General features: G+C 40.3%; 1 protein-coding gene across 2 annotated transcripts in view; it reads right to left on the bottom strand.

Annotated features, from left to right (window-relative positions):
• Window positions 1–1,208: 1,208 nt before the first annotated feature.
• Window positions 1,209–10,789, bottom strand: part of LOC137873511 (neurexophilin-4) — a 110,841-nt gene continuing 101,260 nt past the window's right edge. For both annotated transcript variants that reach the window (XM_068711732.1, XM_068711731.1), the window contains one exon: window positions 1,209–2,572. In XM_068711732.1, coding sequence (XP_068567833.1) covers window positions 1,760–2,572 — 813 coding nt within the window. In that variant the 3' untranslated portion in view covers window positions 1,209–1,759. The remainder of the gene's footprint in view (window positions 2,573–10,789) is intronic.

Raw genomic sequence — 10,789 nt, 5'->3', positions numbered from 1 at the left:
CCATATTTATAAATTAATGTGTCAGTTAAATAGGTGCTGTCAGTGTCTGTAATCTCAGTGGATTAAGTCATACGCACAAACACGTACACACAAAGGAGTACATAAGCATCTGTCCACAACAACTACTGCAGCGATTCTTCACCAACCCGCTGTAGAGAATCTGTGTCACCAAGAGGGGAACTCTGGAGAATCTGGGTTGCGGCAACTCCATCAATCTCTGTGTCCCAACTAGCCACAGCAACTTGTGTACGATACATGGACTTCCCTGGACCGCCATCTCAATGCCATTGATCAAAAGCATAACAGGCTATTGAGCCTGAGTGAGATGAAGATTAAATTAGCGTCGACTGTATGTTCTCTAATGAAATTTTGAGCACCATTATCGTCAGATCAAAAATTGTGGAGAGCAAAGGGTCTGTGTTGAGAGAGAAGAAAGGGAGTTTGTGAACAAGGAAAAGGAGAGAGTCTGAGATAGTTGGAAGGTGGAGGTGCTTAATCTAATCAAGAAAGAGGTGGGTGAGTTGATCTTTGTTTTCAGTTTTTTCCTTTAATCTGGGTGCATATATTTATATATAGCAATAATGAAACTATCCTGATGAATTTTTCCATAAACTGGAAAACAAAACAGTTGGAATAAAGAAGTAAAGTAAATATTTCTAAGTAGCTGAGATCATAACAGTGGCTCCAATAATACAGCAGTCAGTAAATTGTGACAAAGCCATCTGGAGGTTTAGGTACAACTGAAAAAGGCCTGCTCAAATGTGCAGTACTTCCTTTGCTCGCACGATCAAACAAACAAAATCTGTCAGTCATATTGCCTCCAATACAATAGTTATTTTTCCTTTCAGTTTCAGGGTGAATGTAATTAAAATGATATCAGTCACCTCGCTAGGATTCAATTACTGTACACACCAACTCCCTCAGAAGGAGTTATCATCATTTTAAGAATGTTTCGCGGTTGGTTTTCAAGTTTAAATTCAATCCTCCCCTTCAACATGTTTCAGAAAATTAAAATGACATATCTTCACAGAAAGCTTGGGCATGAGCTCCCAATCAGAGTGAAATGTAACTTAATTCATAATAGCGTCCTTGCTGAGTTAGATAACGTGAACACGCTGCACAGCTTGTGCCCTTCAATTGTGCTTGTAGCACTGAACAAAAAACATTCACCCAGTAAAAGACAGACAGTTTAAGAGATTTTAATGTGCTTTTTCATACAGTATATTGTATGCATATCCAGCATAGCATTTCTCATACATATAACTCTCTTATATCCAGGGAAACGTAGAGCTGAGAGGATGATTAACAGTCAGTCTACCATAACATTATGTCTGCCATACAGTGATGGCACAGCACAGCCGCCTCAGAGGCTCCCTATGTACTCGGAGGGCATAATACTGATTCCAGCTGTTTTCAACCGAATTCTCCAACTGCAAAAAGTAATAACACAGAGAAACAAATATCTAAAAACAATAAGTGTGCTGAGGTTGAGTACATTATTTACAGAAAAAAGCAGACGAAAACAGAAGTTAACAAATACAAAGTTGGAAAATAAGTCAGAGAAATCAGCCATATCCTAACCATCCATAACTCGATTATACTTGATTTAAATCCACAATTCAAGTTTAGAGGCAAAAAACTGTCCCCTGCTTCTTCATCGTAATCAATATGACTATGATTTCCATCATTATCATTATAATCATCATCGTCATAAACATTGTCTCTTTTTTTTCCCTCTTTGCAGTTCACTCTCACTTACTTATCCCAAGTAAGGGTGCTCACTTTGGAAGTTGTAGTCCGGACACACTTTTTGAACCAGCTTGTAGTCGATGCTGAAGAAAGAGATGAAGATGCAGATCACCTTGAAGGGTTTGGCACAGAGCCAGGCAGCGTGGGACTGGGTGTGCTCCGTGAAGCAGGTCTCAGAAGGGTTGTACAGGCAGGGTTTGGGCTTCTTGGATCTGTTGGTTTTCTCATACTCCACCCGACAGTTAAAGGTCTTTGTCTCCTTCGGGTCGATGGTGGTCTGCTGGGTCTCCTGGATCTGGACATTTTGCTGAGTGTGGGGGTGCAGATGCTGGACGACCTCAAACTCCACCACTTTGGTCGGTGGCACGATACTGACCGACACGTTCCCCAGGCTAGACGAGTTGTGGCGGAAGTAAACAGTGAATGTCCCATTGATGTGGTCCACAATCTTCCCTGTCACCAACAAGCTGAACTTCATGGTCTTGACGTTGAAGTAGAAGTCTCCCCAGCCGAAGATCTTCTTGGTCTTCATGGCTGTCTTTAGTGAGGGCTTGCGCTTAGAGTGGTATCCTGTCTGGTCCAGGAGCAGGGACTGGTTCCGGGCCGAGTCGTATGGGTTAAATAAATTGTAGGTGGGCGGCTTGGATTTCATGGGTGTCTGGTCAATGGAAGTGGAGAAGATACGGGTTTGGTACGGAGGCTTAACCACTCCCCCTGTTGTTCCTCCCACTGTGCCTCCACCCATGCCATACGGAAGAGTCTTCGTCACCGACCCCACTGGGCCCAGTTCTGAGAACTCCACCTGCTTCTCCAACCCTTGGACCTGGAGAAAAGAAAGACAGAGAAAAGAAGAAGAAAACATTATTCACAATGGACCAAAGACTATTGAATTTTAATTTTCACATATTCTGCAGGAGAAAAAGCAAAAACAGCCGTTTTAGTTTAATCTCTACTTAAATGTTTTGTCAACACCACAGTTAGCCACAACTTGCAAAATACAACTGTAATGATGTTAAAACAAACTGGCAGTAGTTTAAATTGTATTAAAAAGACAGATTGCTGATTGTTTGGGAAATGAAAATAAACGTCAAACGACAACCGATCAGGCGGGAATTCGACCCAGTTGAGGAAAACCAATTCGGGATTCATATCCGTCTCAATCCTCGCAATGTCTGTCCCGCATCAGCCACAGTGCAGCATCATGGAGCAGGTTCTGCACCTTGCTCAAGGGCACTTAACATTACATTGTGGGTAATATACGGTACATTGTAATACCAGCCCTGACAAAGCCAGAATACAGTTATTCAGAAATTTACATTCAATTTGATCTGGACAAAAAAAGCAATGTCCCATTTCATTTCACAAACATTATCATAATCCGAAGTGTTGTATAGGTCACTCCTCTTTTTACCTCACATGATTTTTACTTCTCCGAGCATCCAAATTGTTGGATGTTTTATATTTCATCCCTTGTATTCAAGAAAACAAAACCATCTATTTTTGTTAACACACTTTAATTGTGTTGTCAGTGTTGCTCCAGAGAGAAAAACAACTCTGCATGTAAGGTAATGGATGTGAGCCGTTGTTAGTTCAGACAGCTTTCTGCCTTTAATCCACAGCCTGGGTGGTTATTCGCCGAGCTGATTGACTAGAAGTCTTCCTCTGCTCTCTTTCATGTCTCATCAATCACATCACTGCCATGCTACCATCCATATGTATATATGAGCACACTTTAAAAACACACACACACTGGAGCACACAGGCGCATTCGCACACATACAAACTTCAAGCTCAAAGCTGTCATGAAGTGACAGCGAGAAGTATTACAGCTATTCGGAGGGGTTACATGTGCTTCCCCTGAGGATGCATTTGGATAGAGTTATAAACTGTTCTAGTAGATAAACAAACCAAAAAATAAATGAAAACAGCATTTCAAAACAAGTACAGGATCAGATCTTTGTGTCTTCTCATGCAAGGACAGTTTCGTCTGCCTTCATTCTTATCCAGGGCAGTGGAACCGACAGGTTTGTGCCAAAGCGCTCCTCATCTTTCATCAATCACTGAACCTAATAATAACTCCATATTGCTATTCGCAGAGGCAACAGTGCAGTGCTCAATACAGCTCCTAATGTATCAGTCATTCAATTAATGTATCTATGTCTGTTGGCCATTCATTAACATGCCTGCAGAGCTGATTTCTAAGTAGATTGATTGAGGGGAAAATAACTGAAAGTTTATTGACTACTGGAGGAATGAATTACCAAAAAACGACAGGTGCTGATAAATGACCAGTGACTGGGATAATGACCCACTGAAGATTTTTAACAGACCTCAACTCCCTTTGGTGTCATGACAGGAGGCCGATGCAGTGGTCTTGCAATTTTAAGCTGGTGAATTGGTGATGTGAGCCGACTTTGGCGCTGACAGGTAGGAATAAGCCACAGTTGATGGCAGAAAAACACCACAATATGTACAGCAACAAACAGTGTGTACAGTGCATGCTAGATAGGGACTTCCTGTGAATGCGCTGTCAGCAGTGCTGTCAGCTAGCTCCATGTGTTGCCATCTGTCAGACTAACACTCTGCTGGTGCAGTCCTAATCATTTCTCTTGCGGATGGCACAGAGCTCGAACTAGCACCATCATCATAATCCTTAACAATCTTCGGCGGCAACATCACGCTAGGAACCTCAACCTAACCTTCAGGGTCAACTGTATGAAGCTCAAAAATGATTTGGTGAAGGGGTCTGAGGTCGGCGCGGGTCTTTTTGAAGGGGGGAAAAGCAACTGTACACAGTCAGTAACTTTAATAAACATCGATTGAGTAGAAAAAGATGAGTATGGAGAAAAGGCTTCTTCTTCTGTGGCACGAAAGTAATAAAATGCCAACAGAAACCAATGAATAGATGGACTTTCTATTAGCATAAATATGAGAAAAAAAATTTGTGCTGGACAGTAAATCCATTTAAGGGGTGAGGATTTGTTAGAAGAAATATCAGATATTTTTTCTTGACATGAAATCCATATGCTATAGACTTTTTGCAAAACAGCGGATGTTTGCTATAAGGTCACATCAGGCTGCCGCAACTGGCAAGAGATTGACGGTTTGAAAAATACAGCTTCATGCTTTTTCTTCCTCCTCAGCCTCTATTCAGTTAGGTTACAATACGTGAGAAGTAATTCTAAGCCAAAGGGATGTTGCTGGGGATGATAAAGAGGCTCCAAATCTCTGTGGTGCACACAGTAGATGGATACACTATATTTACACACTGAGCAACTCAACTAGAGAGAATATGTTAGTCCCATACATGCACGTATTTAATTTACTTTCGTTACTTCTATCTAAATATACTGCAATTCTGCGAAAAGCATAGATTAGCATGCAAATGACCTCAGATGTATTTTTTTACGCTCTGCTATCTTATGTATCAATTTAGTCCTATTTATGCTTATGTCAAAACGTTTTCATAAACTAAACTAGAAGTTAAGAACTTAAAGAATCAAAGTAAGTACAGTTTCAATTGCATAAAAACTGAAATTACTGACAGATGGTTCGAGAGGAAAAATCAGGAAATCATGAAGGTCAAAATTTCATGACAGAACGCTAGCATGGCTTGTTATCTGAATCCGATAAAGTTAAAAGTTGTGCTCCCCAAAGAAGCTATACAACACAATGGCTTTACCTTTCCGATCTCTTCCATTACATTCGATATAAACCAACCGTGCCATGGAAAACAGCACCTTTAACAGAGACAAACCACCTCAGGGTTGTGTGACTTTTACCCATTCAGTCCACTACAGTGACTAAACAAAGGTAAGAGTAAACTTGACTTGGGGGAGCTGTTCCCCACATAGTGAAGCTTTACACACATCAACATGGCTTTAGTGTTTTCTCCATTTAGGATTGAGATTTCTGTTTGGGAGCATGAGATGGAAAAATTATAGTGGTGGACTTATACATATGTATGATATAGGCAACTCAATAACAGCACAATCATAGAAAGAACAATCAGATTACAGAGCTTGGGAGATAGAGGGAGATAGTGAAGAAAATGTTATTAGCGGAGGAGTGAGATGAGCAGCGGAGAGAGAGTAAGGAGATCTTGTACATTTTCTAGGAACAGGGAGCATTAATCATCGATAACTTCATTTGGAAGTTCATATGAGCAAAAAAGCATCTTCAGTTGCTGCTTAGATGGGACGCCTATAACCTACCTGGAAGTACACGCAAGAATGAAATGTAGGAGATGTTCAATTGGGAGATTATGAGTGTAGCTCAGCATGAGTGACAGAAAAAGTAGACACACATATTGGCAGATAGAGAAAGGCTCAGAGAGAGAAAGGAGCGGTGAAGGGATTCACACACACTTATTAAATAACAGAAGGTCAGATGAGCTCTAGAATTGACTGCTGAAACCTGACATATCACATGCCACCACAATTAAGATCTCTTTTCATCATTAAGGAAGCGTTGGATCAATGGTAGCACCTCTGCTCTCCCTTTCTTTCACACTCTCTCTGTCTATCGGGTATCTGATCCTCCGTCGGGCAGCTCTCTCTCTCTCACCTTCATCCATAACTTCCACACATCCAGGATAGCGAGAGTATTCAGAGGGAATGGACCTCGCTTACCGGATCCCCAAAACTCATCCTACTTCCTCTCCTGCCTCCCGCCCTCCAATCCTTCCCCTCCAGAAGCACTGATGAGAAAATGAAAGCTGCTTGTCTCAGAGCTCTCTCTCCCAGGCTTGTTTCTTTGTTTAATTGGAGTTTTATTGGTGACAATCAATTCATTTCTATCTGTGCTCCAGGCTGCATTGATCTGCTGTCACAGAGAAGAGTCAAATGTACAGTTCCACTCCCACCACACTACAGACTCTGATGCCAGCTACTGACTTTTACTACTTTACTGCTTGTTGTGATTAGAAGCACAAATGGATTTTGTTCTTTCACATTTTTCAGGTTAACCTCATAGTTCCTCAAGAGGAGTAAGAGTGGCTGCAAACTATTAATAAGCAGTGAGAGGAGACACATTCAGGATGAGATGTTGAATGCACATCAGTCTTTACTTTGAAGTCACTGTTTACCTAAAACGCTCCCAAATGCCATTAATCTGTTCAAGCTGACGGTGGAAAAGCCTGACATCTTAAGTAAGAAAAAGTTATCTTACTGTAGTTCTGGACTTCAAAGATGACTTAGTTTTTTAACTACTCCATTGATACTGAGGTATGAGTTGTGTTGTAAGACCCTGAAATCTCAATGACTTTCATCTCAGCTATATAATTTCAATTTTGGACATTTAGAGTCAGTGGTGGAAAGTAACTAAGTAAATTTACTCTACAACTGTCCTTAAGTCAAATTTTGAGTATCTCCATTTTATGCTACTCTACTACTATACATTTACATCACTACATTTGTTTGGCAACATTAGTTACTGGTTCATTCATATTATTAATACAAATATAATCTACTACATTTGATAAAAGTATGTATTGTTATAGATTAAAGCAGGATATCAAATTATTAAATTAGCTGCACCTTTACCAGCTACAACATTAGAGGGATGAACACATTCATGCATCAACAATGAGAATAACATTATATAATAAATCTTATTCTGAAATGGACTATTGTGCATAATGATTACTTTTTGTAATGCAGGACTTTTACGTCTAACAGAGCACTTCTACACTGTGGTATTACTACTTTTGAGTACTTCTTCCGCCACAGCAGATAATACTGAGATCCAGAAAGCCTTACAGTGACTGGGGCAAAGGTCATTATTTAGGGAAATCTCCACAGGACTTTCCCCATGATGTAGTTCAGTTGGCTTCACTGGGCTGTGACGTCCGGTGCACACTGGGGCAGTTTGTTGCAGCCAAGTGTGAAGCAGATGAGACGAGGGTCAGCACCTCCAAGTCAAAGTACTGCCGCCCCAAGTGAAGGAGTTCAAGTATCACGGAGTCATGGTGACAGCTGAAGGTAAGATAGAGTTCAAGGTCAACAGGTGGATTGGTGCACCATCCACAGGAAGCAGCAAGAATACTAAAAACGTTCATCTGGCTTGTAGTCCATGAATGCGATTCATCTGTGTGTTGGAGTTAGTTGATGGATAGCTGTTGCAATAGCCAACTGTTTATTGTTATTGTACTGTTACTTAACAGCTTCAAGTGGATTTCCACCTGGAGTAGTGCCAAAACTGGATTTGCATGTAGCCTGGGAGAACCAAGAAGCGTCTGGTAGACAGAGGCTCATTCCTGGCTCACTTTTGGGGTGACGGGTAAGGACCTAAGACCTCCAGAAGAAGCGTGGCGTACATGTGCTTTGGGCGTTTACAGTTGTTGTATCATCATAGACGCCTCCCTGTAGCACCTCTGGGCAGACCCATAGGTCTCATCGCAGGGACTACAAATCCCATCTGCCTCATGAACACAACAGGAAGTGACTGATAAGAAGAACGCCTAGGCCATGACAACCTGGAGCTGAATGGTTTGTCTTATAGATAGAGCAGTCTACAGACATATATATATATAAGATATAAGTTGAACCTATGGCTATTTGGTTAAAGGACATTTCATCATTTTTACAAACTGCTCATTGTTTTTCAAACAATGGAACAAATTTGTGAGGCAAATAAGTCAGAGAAAGCTGAATTGAACATATGTAGGATTTGGTAGTGTGGTACTGTGGCTCAGACATGTTTAATTCTACCAGCAGTGACTTGACTCTGTTTTGACAACGATCACATAATAAAAAAATAAACTTTTCTTCCTTCCTCCAAAAAAAATCAGAGAACTGAAAATGACATTTAATTAGAAAAAGCAAAAAATAAAGCCAGGAGGAAAAAAGATAAACCAGTAGGGGGAAAATGGAGAGAGCGGGCGAGAGAGAGGGGGAAAAGAAAAAAAAAGAAAAGGCAGTAAAAGCGATTTCGCAGTCCAGTGGTGTCGCTGGATTATCATGAAAATGAAAGCTACTGAGTCAGGGAGTATCAGGGAGCAAGGAAATGGAGCCGAGACAGATAACACAGTAAGGGAGAAGAAGAAATACGAATAAGAGGACGAGTGTAGAGAAAGCAGAGAAGTGTGTAAAACAATGTGAGGGGAAAGTGCAAAGAAAGAGAGAAAAGGTAAAAAGACAATATATATACGACACACAGTGAGATTATGAGTGCAATAAGACAAAAATGAGAATCACTTCACCCCCATAGAGAATAATCAGAGGTTTCTTGAGAAGTAATATCTGTAATATTGTTTCGAGAAGACCAGCTCAGCTCTGAAATATTTTTTAGTTTAAGTTTTTCCCATGTATCAGGCAAAATGTAAAAAGTATGCTGGTTGATCATGACTAAAGTTTCATATAGAAGAATATGTACTTTCTGTATACGTCAACATCTTGTAGCATATATAGCAAATAAAGCTTCATTAAAGTTTTGTTTGGATCAAGCATCAACTGAGGAAGAAAGAAAGAAGTGAGACGGTACTCTCTGCCATCTAACGCCTGGATAAGAGGATTTATGAAGGTATTGTGTGCTAGCTTAAGTGTTATATGCTGACAATATTGCACAATATTGCAGACGCCACTAAGATTGGACTGAAAAGGGAAATGTATAAAATCCCCGGTTGGCATACAAAGTAACACGTGCAGTAAGAAATTCAACATGTGTCGCAATGCAAACCTTCATGACAATTTTCGGTCTCTGTTCCTTTGCTTTGGCATTTTTAAAGGTTTTATGTCTCAATTAGCATCTAAAATTTACCTTAAATAAACGTTAAAGAGATTTGTATTTGAAAACGTTCACATTTTTGTACAAGCCAGATAGACTCACCATTCCTAATTAAGCAACAAGAGACAGCCAGAAGAAAGAAAGTCTGCAACAGAGATCAAGTGGAGGCAGAGGTTGGGACACAATATATTGCTTTACATAGTTTATGTTTACTATTACAAAGACAATCTACCACCTTGCTATAAGTCACCATAATACACCATAATACTCTGCAGTGGCTACATCATGCACAAAGACTGTCATGTATTGAAAGCTATAGCACGCCATTTTGGCAAACTCTTGTCAAGAGTGAGATGAGAAGATAGTCATAACTCTCTAATCTTTCCGGTAAACATAAAGTTACCGCCAGCATCTGGTTAGCTTAGCTTAGCACAGTTTCACGATAGAGTGCTGCAGGGAAGACATATTTTTGGAGTTAGCATTACACTCCTTCAACAAAAAGCCAATGGGATTTTTCCCATTATGTCATAGAACAAAACATTAAAATATCTTCAAAAAACCAGTGAATTTAAGATGAGAGAAAGTAATTGCAAAAATGCTGATTCACTTCAAGGTTTTAGGACTCATTCTTGCAGCATTCTATGCAGAAATTCTATTAGCATTCTATTGCAGAAAACAACCTACCAGCACCTTTAGAACCCACAAATTGTTTCTTTAATCCATACAAAAACAAGGGAGCATGTACAAAACATTTTGGGGTAATGTGCTTGGTCGGTAGCAGTAACTTCTTAAAGTGACAACAAACACTAGGCTAGCTGTTTCTAGTCTTCATGGTTATCTTAGATAACTGTCTGAGGGGTGAAGCCATATATTTTAAGTTTTCGATCTTCTCATCTAAGTCACGGTACACAAAAGCAAATAAGCGTATTTCCCAAAATGTCAAACCATTCCATAAAACATTCCCCTCTGTGCCACAATCTGACAATCCGTTTTACTGTTAGTCATTAAGATCAATGCAGTTCCGTTTCAAACTCTCTACGCATCATAAACTGTCAACTGTCACACTCAGCCGTAAAGCACTTGCCTGATATCAGACAGAATTGTCAACTCACTTTCCATCTTCAGTCTGACATTGCGTCGAATCTATTGATTTTCGATTTTCCTAACTAGTCAATCACTAGAGAACAACATATCTGCAAAGTAAAAACAAACTACGATGTTGGATGATATTGAGACAACATGCCGTCGTCAGCGCACAGCTTAACGATGCTTCACAACAACTTGACAATGACGATGGACCCACCCTGTGTGCCTA

This window comes from Cebidichthys violaceus, unplaced genomic scaffold (genome assembly GCF_023349555.1).
Source record: "Cebidichthys violaceus isolate CVI_PGR_0920_01 unplaced genomic scaffold, fCebVio1.0.p SCAF_17, whole genome shotgun sequence".
Taxonomy (NCBI): Eukaryota; Metazoa; Chordata; class Actinopteri; order Perciformes; family Stichaeidae; genus Cebidichthys; species Cebidichthys violaceus.
The sequence above is the reverse complement of the archived record's forward strand: the minus strand, read 5'-3'. Positions and strand labels throughout refer to the sequence as shown.